Genomic DNA, 18,977 nt, shown 5'->3' with positions numbered 1-18,977 from the left:
ATATACATAATTTAATACTATGCCTTCCCGCTCTTGTAGGGAGATAGGAAAGGGGTGTGACGTTAACATACACAAGTGGGCGGGCAGGGCAAGGGCATAATATCCGAAGAAAACAACAACTGCTGGTGCTGCACACAATTATTTAAAAATTATTGACAAGGCTATTAATTTGCAATAATTTTCAGCATAATGGAGCAGGAAAAAAGCTGCGAAGAGGCTAAGCCCAAAATGACACGCGATGAGTATTTTGCGGCCCTGGAAAAGTGGCTGCAGGACGCTTATATGTGGCAATGTATGAACGCCTGGTTCCCTTACATGTTGATGAACCAACAAGTCAACCAGCCGCAGAGCAGGACAGCTCCAACTGCACCTGCACCACCTGGGGCGATGCCCTTTCCGTGGCAAGCAGGTGCCCAGGGATTTCCTAATGCCAATGTTCCTCCGACAGTCATTGGTGGTCAGAGTGTACCTCAGCAGCCTCAAGGTTGAAAACATTTCCCGCAATTGTTTTAAAGGATGAGATGATAAATATAAAATTTAATTCCAGGAATCGAGTGCCAAATTCCTCCAATGTGGAAAAGATTTTTTGCCGAATTCCTTGACTTCCTCATCTTATTCTCCTTGAAGATGATTGTAACCTTAGTCGCAGTTGATTTATTCGAGCTCATGTATGTACCACCATTGTCCACACACACACAAAATTCATTAATTAAAGTTGAAATTTTTTGCAGAGATATTGAGCAATATGATTTTATGCGACTCCTGACAATGGACACGCAAAATAAAATGGACTACAACATGGCCCTGAAGATGACAACTGAAATTCTAGTGCTTGAAACCATTCACAGAATTGTTGTTTGCATTTATGAGGTAAATATATAATTGATATTGTATCTCAAAAGCATGAATATCCATGTCATCTTTAAAGGGGTTTTGGCTTGCACAAGGAGGAGTTGGTCTTGGAAGAATTGGAGGAGCCACTCCAGGAAAGAGCATAATGGGACTATGTGTTGTTAACTGCTCCTCTGTAGCCAGTGGTAGTAAAAATTTAGTCATAAAAATATTAATTTTTAGCCTTTAAAAATTAGTTCCAGGGCGTACAACCGTTCTAGTTAACCCAGCTACAAGACTGAACCTCGGAGTAGCCATTGCACGATCGATCATCAAAAACTTTGTCCTTGCGTTCTTCTTTCCCATCTGCTTTACGTCCCTCATCTTTCAACACAATAGAGCTATTCATGACACATTATGCAAAACAATTGTTATAGAGGACCCAGCTCCTCGTCGTAGATTTGTGTGAAACGTATTAATTAGTCCTATCTCCGTCATTATTGTATCCATCATTAAGTTTTTGTGATATATATTATGTATCTTTAAATTATTAAAATTAATCGACTTAAGATCATTTATGAAAATTAAGCCGTTTTATTAGAATTTCATCAGAAACCTACATGAACATATTATCAAAGTTCGGGGCACCAGGCATTCGCATGTGGTCAGGGTCTGGTCCTGATCTCCTTCCAGGCATTCCAGGCAAAATAGGGTCAAATCTGGCACCAGGCGGAACAGCTCCTCTATAAAATTGCAAATAAGTAAATTATAGAAACAATTTGCTTTTTTTAAACCTTGGAAGCATTCCTGGACCAGGGAAGTCTCTGTCGGGAAGAGGAATTCTACCTCGAGGTGGTTCCATCAGCATTCCACCACCAGGGGCGCCAAAAGGAGCAAATGGGTTCAAGTCTCTGTCTCCAACTCTGAGAGGATCTGGTATGGTAGGTCTACAAGAAAGTTTTAAATACCTAAAGGCTACTTAATTAAAATGCATACTCTCGATAAAAGATTTCAGGTCTCCCAGGGTGCATGAATGGTATGTTGGGCTCAAATCTTTCCCTCTGTGGCTGTGGCTGGGCATCTGTTTGTACTTGCATGTCACGCTGGCCTTCACTCTTGGCTGGCTTTACCATTTCAGTCCTGCGAGGAAAAAAATTATAAATAAATACAGCAATTGAAAATTAAAACTGTCATAAGTACCAGATTTTGCAAAAGATGTCTTTCTCATTTGGAATTATTGTTGAAAGGGATCCACTGATTTCCTTAACCTCGGACACAGGAATCACTATAGACTGTGTTTTCTGAGAATCCATGTTCTAAAATCATTATGGAAAATTATTTTCACAATTCTTATTCTGTTTGGAATGCTTGCCAAGAGGTTGATGGAAAGAACATCAACAATCAAATTGGAACTAAGATGATATTTTGCGTTGTTGCAATAATATCGGATCCTGTGGTTTTCAGACTCTTTGTTCCAGCCTGGGGTGAGCAGTTCAGATGTTTTTGTTGGTGAATACTGTAAAAAAAATTATGATTAGTTAATTATTACAAAAATATAAGCTTAATTAATTTTGTTATAAGCAGGTCATTGCAGGTCATAAGCAAATAATATTTATTTAAAAATTAACTATTATATGTACCTACATATTTGCAGATTTTGAAAAATTAATCAGCTAGAATAGAATAAAATTCCAAGTAAACTGTTTAATGTTTAAGATCTCACAATAACATAATAATGGAAAAAATGCATTATGTATGTAACTATGTGTAATGTATGAAAATGCATGTAATGTGTTTCATTGCTCTTTAAATTTATCCAAAATTTTAAATAATTTATGTGCGGTGAAACAACTAATACATAAATTTCACCCTGCCTGCAAAGTGAATTAATTTTTTGTGCAAAATACATCGCGACTGCGCAAAAAAATGTTGTTAAACCTGAGCATCCTCTTCATGAATGCAGAGAAAGTCATTTTTGATGAGGATCAAGTGAACCATCAGCATCAAAATGTCCTGTTTTGTTTTCACGTTATCTTTTTCAATGTGGAAAAGCAACTCCCAGCAAGATCCAAGCGATAATATTTTCGACATAGCCTGCTGAGTATCGGGGTCGAGTTTTTCCACGATCTTTTCCATTGTTAGCTGCAAAGTGCCACTTGCTGATTGTTGTCAGGCGGTATAGATGCTGGCAACACAAAAAATTCGCTGCAAAAGCCAAAAATGCAAAATTTCTGCCGAATCAGTCAGACGAGAAAGTTCGTGATGCGCTGCAACAAAACAAAACTATTTGTGGGCGTTGCTAACATTAAGTACAATGAACGATCGAACGGTGGCGCCCAAGGATCTTTAAAGAAGATGTTCGAAGATGTTTTTTCTAAAAGATCCGTTTTATTAAATTGCTGATTGCTCTTATGATCTCTCATCAGCTCATGAACCTTATAGTAAATCAATGCAACAGTTTCAAGTTTTAATTCTTAATTAATTTTCTGTAATAATTTTTCTAATTTTTTTTAAACATTGTATTCTTTAACGTCAATAAACTTTTAAATTAATGGTATTTTTTAGAAACTGAATTTTTTGAAAAATTCCCAAACTACCGTCTAAAAATTCTTGAAGGATTTAGACCGATACATATTTCGCTATATAATATTATCTTATTATTTATTTTATTTTTATTATAATAATTAAGATATCATGCTGCTTTGGCGCTAAAAATATTTAAAAAAAAATATATCGTCGCGTTGGCCGAGAAGTGGGCGTGGTGAACCACTTTTGGCACATCTACGTCAACAGAAAAGAAAGGACCGATCGCGAACAGATACCCGAGCAAGTTTTGGCTTTAGAAATCGAACGGAGCTGTTCTTTTATTAAACGTGTCACTCTTGGCAAGTAGACAAAATCGCTATGTCCTATCAGTGGGAAGTTGTCGGAGGAGGTAAAAAGGCCAAGGCGGTGAACGGTCAACAGAACAATAAATTGACGAAGAGCGAGAAGAAAAAATTTGTCGAGAATGCCCCAAAGGCCGAAGACATACGTGAGTGACAATTGTCTCAATTTTGAAATTATTGCAGTCTTTTCACTTATGCACTTGTTTTCAGTGCCCTTGGTCGAGGTGCAAACTCTATACTCCAAATTGGACAGGAAGAAGAAGCCCAGCCGTGATGATTCCTCAGAGAGCAAGCAGAATAATCAGACCGGCAATGGTAAATCAGCAGGAAAGGCGCAGCCTGAGGCGACCAAGCCACCGGCTGCAAAGTCCAAGAAGCAGACTCCTTCTCCTGCAAAATCTGTCAAGGAAGAGTCTCCTGAACAAAAAGCTAGGAAAGCTCTTAAAAGTGTGGACGTGTCGGAAATCAGTGCCTTGGTTGAGTCGGGCAAGCAGCAATACGAAGAGGAACCTTCAGTTTGGCTTCGGTTTTTGGCCTCTAGCCTGACCTCAAAACTTACTCCTGTGGTTTGGAGCTACTTGAACATCGAAGATTTAAAATCGTCCATTCTGGAGCTCTGTCCAGGAGAACTGAAAAAAATGCTCACTTCGATTGTCAAAGAGCTGGATCCTTTGATTCAACAAGCCTTTTACGAGAACTGTCTCAGTGCCATCGCAAATGACATAAGCAAAGGTAAAATTTAAAAAGGAGCTATGCATAAATTATTAAAACTGTTTAAAACATTTGTTTTACTTGCCCATTGAATAAATAAAATTAACAGTGCTCCTATAATTTTTCAGAGCTGAAAGTGGATGGCTGGTTGCTCTTAATTGAAACATTGTCCCATGTGTCTCCAGACTTGGCTGTGAACAACCTTGCTCGATATGAATCTATCATGGTTTCATATCAAAACAGACCAGTGGTAGGTAAAACATTGCTTTGGGCTCTTGGCCAAGCTGGAATGAGAAATCTGGCCATCGGAGTCAAAGGTAGAGCAATATTTAAATTAAAGCGATTTGGCCAGTGAATTAACTTTGATTTTTTTTCAGTTTGGCATGCGATTTATTGCCCCAGGTCTGAGACAAAAAACTACTCAAAAATTGTTATTGGCCACTTTTGCACTATGATCCAAGTAGCATCAACGAAAAGCAAGAACGTCGCTGACAACACCATTAATATTGAGAAATACCGAAACTTCCTTCAGCAGCTCACTTCAAAACCACTCATTGACCACCCTCTGACTGATCCAGCCTTCAAGTCCTTACAAGCAAATTTAATTGATTATTTATAACACTTTTTTTATAAACGATATTATTTTAGCTGCTTGCTGTAAAGACAATCAGCCTGTCTGTTATTTTTGAGGAGCTCTTCAACCAGTTTGAGGGAAGTCACTTTGTTGATGGTGACAAAGCTATGAAGCAGGTAGATAAAATTATTCATTGATCATTGAGGATAAATACATGTTTTTTAATAGGTTATGGAAGGATTGACATGGTGCCTTAAAAAAGACGCAAAGGAGGCTGGTCTCGCGTGGAATACTATTTTGGGCAACAAAAGTTACTCAAAAGCCTTTGAAACAACGTATCAGCTCTTAAAGCATATCCGTGAGTTTTTTTATTGTTGCGCAAAGATAAATAATTAGTTTTTGGGTGCCAGAATCGTCCTGGAACAAGAATAACAAAGACCTGGAGAACTTGGCTTCTGACGGAAGCTTCAGAGAGGGATTTGAGTCTGCCCTGAAAAGTGTCCAGAAAAAGTGTGAACCCCTGCAAGATAACACCAAGGTGCCTGCTAAACAATGCATCCAGATTTCTCAGGTAAAATTTTACTTTTTGCTTTAAACTTTCCCATTATAGTTTCTTAAAACAACATTGTTTTAAAATAACTAATCTTAAAGACTTCTAAATTTTATCGGTTTTTCTCCACGACATAACTAGAGATTTTTTTAAGTGTTTTATTACATTTTAATAAAACTGCTTTTTTTTGAAAAAGTTTCAAGTTAATGAAATAATCAAAATGGTATATTTATAGGAGCTCTTGTCACTCAATATAAGTTTGAAGTACATAGTGATGACAGAAAAATTAAAATATATATATTAAAATAGAAAGTGTTTTACACAGCAGTAGGTCATGACAATTACATAACGCTCTGATCACAGATGAACTGTTATTCTGTGGCTCTAACTTATGATGGATTTGATTTGAGCCAACAAAATCTAGTTCTAGTTCCGAGGGTTGTTTCGAGCGCGCGCATTTGGCAGAGAATTTAAAACATATTTATAAGATCTACCAACATGACAAAAGGCTATCTGATATTGCAGTTTCATTTTGCTTTTTATATAAACTGTAAAAAGCATAATTAAAAATTGAAGAAAATATTGCGGCGTTCAAACGTTATTTTAAAATAAAATTGTTTTGAATTTTTTTTAGTAATATTTAATAATTGAGATTTTGGCGCCAATATTTTTATTTAGTTGGTAAAGTAACTCTCTGTAGCGTCTCGCTTTACAGTACACACGAGTTTTATTGTTATTGATTTCTTGGCGAAAGGCAATGTTTTTCTAAAAGAAATGCTCTTTTAATTTTAACTGACTAAACAAAAAGATTACTTCAGAAGTTCTTTGACTGCGCTTTCAGACAGTGTACGATCAAGCGAGGTAACTTTGGATATTGTGGAGAGAAACATAAAATTTTGGAACTCTTGAAGAGCCTATTTTTGTTACACTTTGTTGCCCCAGGCCGGTTCCTGTAAATTGCTTTTACAGGTTCCTCATTATCTTGTTCCACGTATTAATATCAGTTGGATTCTAGGCCAAAATTAATATATAGCTGGTATTTTCTTTATTTCAATTCAGGCTACTCCCCTCTTAAAAGCAATACACAATTTTATTCCAAAATAAGTTGGTGTTTTAATTTTTAAATTTTGGATAATTTTTGTACATACTTGCAGAGCCTCGTCAATCGCCTTAAGAAGATTCAAATTGAAAGCTCCAGCAAAATGAGTGGATTCCCTTGGAAGACTGCAAATCTGATTCTCATCATAGCCATTTCCTCAATTGTGGCGTATGATGTCAAGATTCATGATGGATTTGAACGTAAACAATTAGTTGCAATGATTTTCAGAGGGGATTTTTTAAAAAAAATTATTTCAAATTTTAGAGTCCAGTACAGGAATTTTCCTAAAAAATATTGGTGCTCTTCACTATGGAGAAATTGCGTTGAACAAAACCAGAGAATATTACCAAGTCGCCTACAAGTGAGTTTATAATTTTTATGATTTCAAACATCTATTAACTCATAAATAATGAAGATGGAGCGAAAAGGAGATTCCTCCTGTTTGGAACAAGTATGGAGCTCCAACTTGGCAGGTTGCAAGAGAGCAGAGCCTCAAACTTTTTGAAGCTTCTAAAACTTTAGCTCTTAACATTTCCAACTGGGCTTCGGAAACATGGCCAAAAGTGGTATCAACGGTATGTTATAAAATAATTTGATATTGCTTTCATCACTCTTTAATTTGTTATTAGATTGACGAGTACGCCCCTGGTCTGACAGACAAGGTTGCCGAGTTTGGCAAGATAGGCTGGCAATACACAAAAGAGTTTGGTCAGATTGGATATGCATACACCTTGGATGGAGTTTCGTGGGTCAACAAGAATGCTTTTGGGTAAGTTTTTTTTTTAAATTTTTCATTTGCAGGATTTATAAAACGCGATTATTTCAGTGGCCAACTTTCTGCCGAGTACTTTTCTCAAATGTCTAGTGCCGCCTACAACGCTTCGCACGCATTAGCAGTGGAAACATACCAGTGGATCTCGCAGATGGTCTTGCCTCTGAAATCAAATGCTGTCCCACCAGTAAAGAGTTCATAATCGAACACATTCCCTGGTTTGAGACCCACCTTTTGAAATTCAAATTCAATCTCGCCTATATTGCCATTGGTTTTTTTTTATTATTTTTTTAAGATTTAAGATAATATTCAAGTTCAAATTTTAAAATCAGTTTTCATCATATTACATACTTTGTAATCAAGACTGTCCCATCTAACTTCTGTATATGCAAACATTTAACAATGAAGCACAATAACTACTGAAATGCGAGGGTGTTACTTAGAGGAATGTGAAATTTTTAATTAAAGAAAATGGATGGAGATCGTATTAAAAAATTGACTTTTAATGAGAATGCAATCAATGTTTAGATACGTTTCCGTACAAAATGTTCCGGCTGAACGAAATAAGTTTGTATTCATCTGAAGAACGAATTTTTGGATGTTGCTGAACAGTAGAAAACCACCTGGAGATGTGGCAGAGTTGCTCCTTTTCGTGCATGGTTGATTTTGTCTAGAAAAAAGGTTTTCAGCTTCTAATTTATTTCCTTATTCAATGCTAACCAAAATTGGATGGACAATGAAGTAAAGAATTGCATCGGCTACTGAGATCTGGTTTCCCACTAAGTAATTTACAGTCGAAAGATGGTCATTCAATTCCTGTAAATAAATCAATTATATTTTTGCCTGCGCACTGTTAATAAACAAGATCCATACCTTGAGGGATGCTGCTTGCTTATCAGCATAATTAACCACGCAAATGCAAAATTCAAGCCACTGTCGAAGTTGGGCCATCTCTTCAGCACCACAAGGGGTAAACTCATTTGGTCTCTGGCTTCTGATGATTGATTCCAGTATCGTGGCAAAACCTTTCAAGACGCTTCCGTCCTTCGACTTCAAGGTAGTCTGCAGATTAGTAAAAATTATGCATTTAGATTTAATTCCATTTAACAACAAACCTGCTCTGCCGAGCTTGACAAATTGCCAACGTTGCTAGCATTTAGAAATTTGCACGTATTTTCTATCACCGATGAATTGCAAAGAACCATTTCGCCAAAAAATTATCTTTTTCTGAAAATCAAAAATTAATTTTGGAAAATTTGATGTCTAAAAAAACTCGAAATCTCGAAATTGTTTGTGTTTCAGTTGTTCTTTTAGTGGCCTAAGGCTGAATTCTTGTTGGCTGAATCCGCTGAATTATTTTCTTTTTTTGCAGAGTAGAAATACCAACATGAAAAAATAATTATTTCTGCACGTCGGTAAATATTTCCTCTCATTTTTACGTGCCAAAAATTGTAAATAATATACTTAACGATAGTTTATTTTTAAATTGCAAAAATATTAGGAATTCTGGTTCAAAGAAATAGCCGATTTTGGAAAATAAATTCCGAAGATTGGTAGTTTAAGCTTCGCTAAACAAGCCTCGAGATGGCTCTGAGGGGGTTGTAGGCGGGAGAACTTGAGAGTGAGGCAGGCGATTTGCCCGCTCCTTATTCCCAGGCGATTTGGAATGCATGCGCGAGTGTGCTCTTCCTTTGGGAATAAAGAGCTGCTAGAACCGCTGGCTATGTTGGCGGATCCACCTCAGTTTGGCAGGAAAACTGGCACCGGCAGCAAACTCGAGCCTCCACCTCGGCACCGGCGCACGTGCACATTTCCCTTCAGCTTTCCTGTCCGTTTTCTGCAAAACCACCGCAGACACGCGACAACACGCACCGCGGCGCTTGAACACCACCTCTGCGCGTTGTAATCTCTACCTCTGTTTGTTCATTCCGATTTCATTTGAATGATGAAGTGGCAGCGGCAGCTTTGATTACTATCAGAGCAGGAATGTCCAGGAGGAAACAAGCAAAACCACGATCATTGAAAAGTAAGTTCTTTTTATAATTAATTAATTAATTTGCTTTCCTGAAATGTGCTAGTTTTATTCATGTGTACATAGTCTGGCAAAAGTGAAGAATGAAAAGTAACAATTATGTAAATTTTGAGTTTTTCTTCATACAATCAGAGGTTTCTCATTAAATTTCACCATGCATGATCAATTTCAAAAAACTAATTTGATTTGACTTTTATCCGTTCTGTTAATTGTCAGAAAACATAATTAATTTAAACAGCTCAGTGTATTCATATAAATATTATAAATAAATCAAATAAACTATGAATAATTTGATATTTATATCAAATCATTCATTTCTTTAGAAATGAAAACTGTTTTCTCAAGACTCTAAAAACGCTTTGTAAAAACAGAATCTAGGGAAAAGTTTAATCGTGATTGGAGAACTTGCCATTTTATTCACAAATATTATTGTACGTCATGTTATTGAAGAAGCGAATTTTCATATGCATGTTGTTAATTTTTATGTATTATTTAAAAATTTTATGTCCCTTTGACCAGCATGCTTGCGTATAAACTTAAAATATTTCTTATTAATCCAATATGTTATTGATTTCTATTTAAAAATTTGAATTATTAAATATAATAGCTAAAAAAAATACGAATTGAATGACAGATAGTTTCTTACTCATAATTATAAATCGTATTGAATAATTATAATAAAAGGAATTTATTCTTATTCAAAGTTCAAAATATTTGAATGGCAATTATTATTATTAATAAAATCCATTTCAATGAAACTATGATTGATAAAAATCTTGTTTTTGGTGATCTGTTGACATAAATTAAAATTACACACCTTGGGTATATCAATATTTAACTAAGAAAATTGAATAAATGTAAGTGATTTAAGGAAAATCACATAACATCAAACCTTTTTTGACGTTTCCAACTGAAGATGAAGCGTGAAATTATTTTTTCGCACTATGTACCATCTCGGAATGCGAAACTGAAACGTGTGTATACATGCCTGTCATTGGAATTGTTTTGAGAGGGTGGTTGGGAGAGAACGGGTGTGGGTGGCGCGGTGCAGATATGAGGGGATTGCAGCGAGCGATGAGGGATATTTCTTGTATTGTTATTGCTCCCAAGTCGTCCATTGAATGGCGGCGACCGCCGTGCAAAACACCATCGCCAGAAAAAGGACGTTGGACGCGCTCGCTATATGCAACCCGCGGCGCCGTCCCTGCTCTTTCGCTTTTATTTTGTTTCCGCTTTTGAAGCGCAGGAATCTGGAATAAGTGCCCTTCTGCTGATGCTTTATTTCCCTCGTTTGCGGTCAAATCATTTTTGTCCCTCTCCGCGTGCGAATTCCTCTCCCTCGCTCAATTACCGAGACGTAAAGCGCATCCTCAATCGTCCACAAAAACACGCCGATTGATTCGATTTCCGCGTTTATTTATAACGGCGGAGCATGAATCGCACGGTGTGAAATATTCACGCCTGTTGGGACTTGAACGCGTCAGCCAGTGCAAAATTTGCGCGAACCACTGGTAAATACTTTTTCACTTCAAAGCAAAATCAAAAGCTATTTTAAAATCTTTTAATACAATATTAATTTTGTCTCTTAAGAAAATTAATTTGATAATTTAAATTATCTTCTTTATTATAAAAAAATAGACTTTTTTACTTGCAATTTTTTTCTGAATTCATGAAAAAAAATTAATAGACATTACATTCAATGTTGCGACACTTCAAGGTCCTTTATTTAATTCTTATGATTACTTTCTAAATAGAAAATAAATTAAAAGTTATATTAAATAAGCGCGTTTAGAGCAAATTACGAATTTGATTTTGAAATGTAAAAATTTAAAGATTCTCTAATTACAAGTTTTTCTTCTATACCCAAAAAATAATATGGTCAGCGTTCAGCAAGAAGAAACTCGCCCAATAAAATGATCATTTACCAATCAATTACTAAATTCTTTGCCAAGTCGGCGGTTCAGTGTCGTAGTGTAAGCGTCGGGGCGTGCATACAAATAACACACATCGGGTCATGTAGCAGCGACGGTGGAGTGAGTGCCCGTAAAAGGGTTTGGCCGGCTCTCCTCCGCCTCACATACAAACGTACACATTTACCACTGTGTGTAATGCGAATGTGTCCATACCTCTCTCTCGCTCTCTCTGGTCGCTCGTCCTCCCCTAAAGCATAAATACGGTGGTCTGTGTGAGCTATATAGTTGTAGCGGCGGCCCCGGGAGGATTGTGAAATGATGTCCCTAGGTTCATGGATGCGTCTCCGGGGACATGCATGCGCCAGAAAAGGGTCGAATGTCCTCTTCGTCTTGCCACGCCAGCCGCCCAGCAGTGCGAGTTCAGCCCAACGGCGGAACGTGGTCAATAAAGTTTGTGCAATTATCGAACTCATGGCCGGGAAGATTTGCCGCAAATACAAATGGCACAATTAGGCATGATCAGTTGGTTCAAGTGCCCTCTGTTCTCGATATTTTTAATTTCATTGGAAGGTGAAACTAATTAAATGAAATTTTTATACATGAAATTGCTATTAAAATAATTCACACAAAATAGATCAATGATTTTAAATTTTAAGCAATTTCACATATTTTTATTTAAATTAAAATAAGAGCCAATATTTGTGATTTCCATTGTTTTTAAATTTTTGCGTAACATTGTTGCAACCAAGTTTAAAAAAGGTTTTTCTGAGATAAAGTAATGAAAAGAAAGAAAAACAATAATAATTAATTTGATATTTGCTTATTAATTGTAATAAATTAAACTAATTTTTTACAATACAACGAAGTCATAATTTTACAATTTTCATAAACATAATATATACTATTTGACAGTGATTGACAATTTTATTTATTTTGTTAACCAAAAAATGGGAAAAAATTCAAATAATAATAATCGCACAAGTATAAAAATTTGATCAATTTTAATTATGGCACCTTTCACACAGACTAGAATTCTGTAAATTTCCACTCTGGCCAGCTCATCATTCGAGTGTCAGTGAGGGCGCCGGGGGTGCAAATAAAGTGTCAAAGCGAGCGGTCAAAAATTGAAATAGCACAAAATAGTGACGGATAGGAAATCGATGGTGCAGCAACTAGCTCTAGCTGGCTGCTGTCGCGCATTTGCATCGCACGTACATTCCTGATGAGGACGATACGAGCAGCATGTGCTACAACAATAATACACACACAATATCACAGAGGTATTGTGTGGCCGCGCGCGAGTGAGCGAGCGAGCGACAGAGAGAGTCCATAATATAATAGTACAGCATGTAGACCGATGGGATTATGATTTATATCGAGCACACGCCAGCCCCCGGGGACACGGAGCGAACATCACATAATGCCGCTGGCTGGCCGCTCGCTCGCTCTCCACCGGCCTATCCATATTGTCTGTCCGCCGTGATGGCCTGCACTGTTGAATATGTGACGTTTTACTAATAGCGCCTCATCACTTAACTCGCGCTGCTGCTTTACTAATTGCACCTATCTATGCGCTGCTGCAACACACACGGTGCGTCCGTCCATATGCCCCGGTGCTATCTGTCGCTTTGCGGTCGGCCGCCCTTCGGTGAAAAATTGCACACGCCGAGAGGTGTTGCGAATCTGTGCCAGCCCGCCGTGATCACACATATGCCCGCTGATCGCAGTGGTGCGGTCACGCTGGTGGATGCTGCGAGAGTGGTACTGGCCATTTCGACGGAAAATGGCCAAAGGGTCCTCATCAATTCAAAATAAATAGGCCTTGAACACTCGTATTTGTTGTATTTGATGTTTTCCTGCTATATCATATTAGTCTCATGGATGGGCTACAGGTTTCTTTATACCTGCTATCAAGGGTGCATTATTTAAATTTTACAAAATGTCCAGGCCAGAAGACTTGGGTTAAAAATAAATTACAGTGGTAATTATGTGAAACATATTTACTGATTACTCCTCTAAATAGTTATATAGATATAAATTAATAAAATTGTTAGTTCAGTTCTTGTGCAATTTAAATTAATAAATTGAGATTGTAAATAATAATCTATTATAACTTAATTTTTAAAGAAGAGAAATATTTTTTAGTTTTTCAATCATTAACTAAATTATTTAAATTTTTTGGATTGTTTCTATTTTACAAATAATATATGATTTCTACCATTACTTCTTCTTTCTTGGTGATTTGAATTTAAAGTTGGCTTTTCCAAGAATAAACATCTCACCACACCCAGCATTGAGGAGAAGCCGAATTTAAATTAAAATCACCATGAATCGACCCTCGGTTGTGAAATTCTACTACAAAATTATTCTGATCCTTTTATTTTATTTCTTATTTTTTTATTTTAATAATCAACATGCGTGGTGATGTTTTCTAATGATTAAAAAGTGTTAATACGATTCTTATATGTGTATCCTCTGTTTATCAATCTGATATAAGTGTGAATGAGGGTACAAATTAGCAAGTGCGTGGTGCGGGTTAAGTGATTTTGATGCACTCGCTTTCTTGGTGGCAGACGTTGCCGCCGAGATAGCGTAGGGCCAGGTCGCAGGTCAAGTGATGTTTACTCCTAGTGTTTGATTGGTTTGCAGGAGACGAGGAAGAGGATGAAACGGAGCAAGGCGTGGTGGTGCACGCAGACGACAAAGACGGCTTCCGGCAGTCGCAACCTCCGCAAACACCCACTGGTGAGTGAATTTATTTACTTTTGGATTTAAATGCTCGTTTGAACGAGCTGAATTATTTTAAGCGATAAAATTGTCTCTATATAAAAAAATTCATGTATAAGGTACTTCTTTAAATTCAAAGTTGGCGTAGATGTAAATTAGATATAGCGGTGGTGAATGGAGCTTTTTCTTATACAGGCTAACTGAACCTTTTGCCCTTTCCACTAAAACATCTAGCCATGAGTTTTGCACCATTCGTGCATAATTGAACAAGCTCTTAGTTAGCTGGGCATCTTGAAAAGTGTCTGATAGCTGGGTAAACATCTATGTACAAGCTAATAGGGGATCACGGCAAGTACTAGGCCTCGCCACTTGTGCGTAAGAAGCCGTGGACCGCTAATACAAAGTGGGTGCACATCGGCGCAAGCTCCTTAATGCAAAATCTTTCTAAAAGTTAATATCCTTCTTAGCGTCCATTATACAAAGAAAGGGCCCGTCGTCTCCTCTGAGACGTCTTGCGCTTAAACTCACAGGCGCACACTTTCGCCAAGAAATGGACGGTGCGGCGCTGTGGCGGACAGGTTTCAAGTTTGCTGTAAGCCTCTCACGGTGATGGCAAAATAGAATTTTGATAAAAAGGGGAATGTAAAATATTTTTATATAACATAAGGTAAATATGAATATAAAATGAGAATACAAAAAGCATTGAAAAGAAATGAAAATAAGTACCGTGTTAATTTTTAGCATAATTAACGTATCTTTGAAAAAAATACAGTTGCCCATTATTTAATTAAATAAAACTGGTAATTTAGTTTCAGTTTCAATATGCCGTTGGGTATTTTCAACAAAAGACCCAAGTACAATATTATTCAAAATAAATTTGATCAAAACAAAGGGAGCAAAAAAATAAACGCCTCTATAAAAATTTGTATTTGAAAGAAGAGCAAAAAAATCACCCTAAATTAATTAAATAAATTACAATTCATTTGACATTATTGCAATTTTCTGTGGTAATTGAAGCACGTGTGTTTTGAAACACGGCTGATCCAGAAATACTCAAAGGGCAGGGCACCTAGATCACCAACAAAATAAGTTATGAGGCAACACTAGCTAAACAGGGAGTGCCTCTCAATTAATTGACCCTGAAAGGTTAACCAAGGAGGTCAATTGGGGTGCAACCTGATTGCGTGAATTGCTGAGGCACGGATAAATTTTTTATTCCCGAGTTGATGCGGCGGCGGCGGTCGCCGACGCAAAACACACTCTGGCACACTCGTTGGCTCCTGGGGTGACCAAAGAGGTGGCCCAGAATCATTAGTCAGGGTGGCAGTCGCAGCTTTATCACCTCCGCAGACGCCATTAGTTAGTGCCCGCTCTCCATTATTCGCGCATTTGTATCTCGGCCGGGCGCGGTCCGCCGAGGGAAATAGATTTGTTCATCTTTAATGACAACCGCACGCCGCAAACTGGTCATATTGCACGGCAGAAACTTTGCTGTGCAGTTGACCTGAGCCATTTGCAATTCAACTCTATACGTCTACATTGGAAATGAGGAAGCCAGTTTGACCCATAAATTAAATTTTAAAGGAAATTTTGAATTAATTATTTATTATTCCTGGATAGGGTATATATATATATATTTTAAATCTAAAATTAGCTTAGCAGTGCAATTATTTTTTTTGTTTGCGTGTGTCAGGTTGTGGGGTCACTAACCCTAAAGCACCCCATAGTGTGGTGACACGGATCCCACAATATCAGTTTACCGTGTCTATCTGTCCGCTGTGAGCACAATGGTGGACACATAATTAGGGGCTAACAATGCGGTTTCTGATCCCTGTGTTCTCAGGCCACGGAGACGGCGACGACGACTCTCCTGCCACTGCGTCAACAATAAACAACACGCTGAATTGTCATCAACACCACGAATGGCAGTCAAGAACAGCAGAGGATGATCCTGGCGAAGAGCTTGATGACGAGAATGCAGCTTCAAATTCGATTCTTGCAAATGAGGGTAAGGCTTGATTTCCTATAAAAACTTAATTACCGCACAGAAATTTTTTCCACAAAAAAGAAAGAACGAAAGCCTCAGAGAAAAGCGGCGTCATTTGCTGTAAAAAATTAAATTTGTTGACACTCCCGTGCAAATGAAGTTGGGACTCTTTGCAAAATGTTGTGCGACCGCAAGGTGAAATTACACTGGGATTAATAGTTGAAATTTTTATTATTCAGTTCTCGCGACGCGGGAGCGACGAGGATTGTATTATAACCTCATTAAAAATGCATCCGCTTTGCACGCCCACGGAATTAAACAACTCGTTTCAGTTAACTTAATTTTTTAGCCGGGGCCAGTGCGCGAATTTTTACCAAGAGCAAATCTGTTTCCTTCATTTCCCAGGTCTCTCGCTTTGCCGGGGCGCTCCCTCAAGCGCGCCGAATTTATAAACAGCAACCCTTTGGCCCGCAAATTTCATTAGAATTTTTTAGTTTCGGCGCCCGTCCGTCCGCCTACCCACCCGCCTGTGCGGCTGGGAATAAATATTTACGCACGCTAAGGCTGAAAAAAGAAGAGACCTTATCGAGTTTACTTGGGCCGATAAGCCTGGCTGATGCTCTCCGGAGACCTAATAGGATATCTCATCTGCTCGCCTCCCAATTTTCCGTGTGTGACCATCCACCCCCTGCTACTGCCTGCGCCTCCATTCGGAGAGGTAAACGTGCGTTTCTTCGCAGCATTAACTTTATTCTGACTCTCTCGGAAAAGAGGCCTGCCGTTTCAGCCAGGCAAATATATGCCATAATGCCGCAATGAGATGCCACTAATGGCAGACTTTTATGCGTCCCCGTGTAATTGAGGACGCTCTGCGGCCCGCCTTTTTTTCTTTAATTGGAATTTTTAACTTGCAAGTCCACCGCAGAGAGCGAAAGGAAACCTCTGATGTTTCCAGAAGGGAATAAGGAGAAGTTAAAATAGTAAAGTACTTTTGGAAATGTTTAAGTTTAAAGCTAGAGCTTGAAAACGTGGAAATTATTTGCATTGTTTTTATTATTCAGAACTACTTTGAAGCAAGAAATAATAATAAATAAAAAAAATATTAAAATTTGCCTCATAATACATGCAAATTTCACCAATACAAAAATAGAGTTTACAAGGTAAATTAGCGTCATCAGCTGATTTGGATTTGTTCATTGGTGTCAGCAGTTGAGAACTATATCAACTATATAAATGAAAATTATTTTATCCCATTTTCTGGCTAGAATTTGCACTTCATTAATGTAGGCAATGCAAGAGTTTGGCAATAAATTTAATATTTTTGCGTGCTACAATAAATAATCAACTTATGAGATTTTGCCAGTAACGTTCCGCGGTCCCTGAAGGTGGAAAGTTGAAGCGCTCTCTCTCACTCTGTCAGTTTCAGAGCAGCGAGCGGCGCGGAACAGCGCCGGGAGAGAAAGTGGAGAACGCGCGCGCGGTGTTTCATCTTTATTTTTATGCCTGGCAACTCTCGAGGGCCATCCACGGACAAAACAAATTAGAGTAATAACGTGTAAGAGAGCCGGGAACAGTGCAACTTATTAACTGACGAATTACTAATGTCTATCCGCCGAGGATTTGCTGTTGGGGCATTAAGCGGGAGGAAAGGGATTCCATTTTTGACGACGCCACTCTCAGCTTTGTTTCACCCTTCCGCTTTTTACCACATACATACATGCTCACAACATTCAAATATGCAAAAACTAACGCAATATAAATTTTTAAAAGAAAAACATGCTTTCTAAGAATTCCTTGATTTAAACAAACATCTGCATCTCACTGTGGGCTACTTATTGCTAGTTTTACATTAGGCTTCAAAAAAATGTTTTAAAATAAAAATTTTATAATGTTTTTTAATACTTCACTTTTTGTATATCGTTTCAATTTTGAATTAATTTAATTATTTGTACTCTGCAATATTAAAATTCATCTTTTATGTCTTAATCAGTCAAATTTTTTTATCTGAAAAGTCAATTTTTGCTAGCTATATCTCTATTTGTCAAAGAACTGCCTTCGAATCCAAGTTCCAAATTGGTTTTCATTTTTTCATTCCAAATGGGAATTAGCAAAAACGCACGTACTCGAACAGAGGAAGCCACTGAGCAGCACTCGAGCAGGCGGGAATCAGCAATTTATATTCCTGCTGAGCGTTGTGATTTTGTTTTGTTTGATAGCAGGCCAGCGGCACGCTCATTAGCCCTCTCTCGCAGCGACGCTGCTGATACCTGTGTGTAACACGTACAGTGAGCGAGCAATGCAAAATCTACATATACGTCATGGTAGAGCACGGGGCGATCCTGTACCGTTTTTCTCTGTGCCAGAGAGAGTGAGAGTGTATTTCATGCTGAGCGTACTGCAGGGAATAAGTGCGGCATTAATCACACGCCACTTTAAAACCAACCGAGCACCTCGGGCAAGTGCGGGACGCGCAGATAAAAATTAACTCGGTTACTTGAAGACAAATTTTGTCATTCTCATACCAACTAGCTAGTTTTTTGTGTCCCTCGAGACACAGGACGGACGGATTGGCCTCTTTTGTGGCGTTGCCAAATGGCTGGTTACGCCATCAAGATAAAAGCAGCGTTACTAAATATAATTGAGATTTTCAAATGAGCCTGACCTGACTCCGCTGGTGGCTACAAGAGTCCAGAATCACGAGTCGGTCTTACTTAATTTAATTGAAAAAAAAATGGAGATCGTCAGATCGTAAATAAAATGGTACAATAAAAGATGAAGTCACTATTTTCAGAATCATCAACACATTTTCCCCCACAATGAATTAAAAGTAGCAATATAATATTTATAATTTTTTTAACGTCACACCTAACTGTTATAAGATAAATAATAAATT

At 37.8% G+C, this 18,977-nt stretch overlaps 5 protein-coding genes across 5 annotated transcripts in view; 3 read left to right on the top strand and 2 right to left on the bottom strand.

Moving 5' to 3' along the window:
- Window positions 1–86: 86 nt before the first annotated feature.
- Window positions 87–1,409, top strand: LOC132199975 (protein FAM8A1). The gene is made up of 6 exons (XM_059625109.1): window positions 87–125; window positions 186–484; window positions 548–668; window positions 732–870; window positions 929–1,037; window positions 1,089–1,409. Exons 2-6 carry the CDS (start codon window positions 190–192, stop codon window positions 1,298–1,300), a joined length of 876 nt encoding a protein of 291 aa, XP_059481092.1. The 5' UTR covers window positions 87–125; window positions 186–189; the 3' UTR covers window positions 1,301–1,409.
- On the bottom strand, window positions 1,406–3,121 carry LOC132199974 (proteasome inhibitor PI31 subunit). Its single transcript, XM_059625108.1, has 6 exons — window positions 2,770–3,121; window positions 2,204–2,347; window positions 2,032–2,147; window positions 1,828–1,971; window positions 1,626–1,778; window positions 1,406–1,574 (listed from the first exon to the last, which is right to left on the bottom strand). Exons 1-6 carry the CDS (start codon window positions 2,965–2,967, stop codon window positions 1,448–1,450), a joined length of 882 nt encoding a protein of 293 aa, XP_059481091.1. The 5' UTR covers window positions 2,968–3,121; the 3' UTR covers window positions 1,406–1,447.
- Window positions 3,122–3,607: 486 nt separating this feature from the next.
- Window positions 3,608–7,716, top strand: LOC132199759 (transmembrane protein 214-B). The gene is made up of 12 exons (XM_059624716.1): window positions 3,608–3,865; window positions 3,930–4,451; window positions 4,559–4,747; window positions 4,808–5,025; window positions 5,079–5,180; window positions 5,233–5,362; window positions 5,415–5,575; window positions 6,709–6,853; window positions 6,918–7,014; window positions 7,069–7,228; window positions 7,283–7,422; window positions 7,480–7,716. Exons 1-12 carry the CDS (start codon window positions 3,736–3,738, stop codon window positions 7,625–7,627), a joined length of 2,142 nt encoding a protein of 713 aa, XP_059480699.1. The 5' UTR covers window positions 3,608–3,735; the 3' UTR covers window positions 7,628–7,716.
- Window positions 7,717–7,907: 191 nt separating this feature from the next.
- LOC132199760 (eukaryotic translation elongation factor 1 epsilon-1) lies at window positions 7,908–8,792 on the bottom strand. Its single transcript, XM_059624717.1, has 4 exons — window positions 8,541–8,792; window positions 8,299–8,487; window positions 8,146–8,241; window positions 7,908–8,095 (listed from the first exon to the last, which is right to left on the bottom strand). The coding sequence occupies exons 1-4, from the start codon at window positions 8,628–8,630 to the stop codon at window positions 7,943–7,945; spliced, it is 528 nt and encodes a 175-aa protein (XP_059480700.1). The 5' UTR covers window positions 8,631–8,792; the 3' UTR covers window positions 7,908–7,942.
- Window positions 8,793–9,178: 386 nt separating this feature from the next.
- Window positions 9,179–18,977, top strand: part of LOC132199757 (zinc finger protein 423) — a 79,333-nt gene continuing 69,534 nt past the window's right edge. The window contains exons 1-3 of the mRNA XM_059624714.1: window positions 9,179–9,451; window positions 14,020–14,115; window positions 15,941–16,105. Of these exons, the coding sequence (XP_059480697.1) occupies window positions 9,412–9,451; window positions 14,020–14,115; window positions 15,941–16,105 (301 nt within the window). The 5' untranslated portion in view covers window positions 9,179–9,411. The remainder of the gene's footprint in view (window positions 9,452–14,019; window positions 14,116–15,940; window positions 16,106–18,977) is intronic.

The sequence above is a fragment of the Neocloeon triangulifer genome, unplaced genomic scaffold (assembly GCF_031216515.1).
Source record: "Neocloeon triangulifer isolate White Clay Creek 2 clone unplaced genomic scaffold, ASM3121651v1 ptg000014l, whole genome shotgun sequence".
Lineage (NCBI taxonomy): Eukaryota > Metazoa > Arthropoda > Insecta > Ephemeroptera > Baetidae > Neocloeon > Neocloeon triangulifer.
This window is presented reverse-complemented; position numbering and strand designations above follow the sequence as displayed.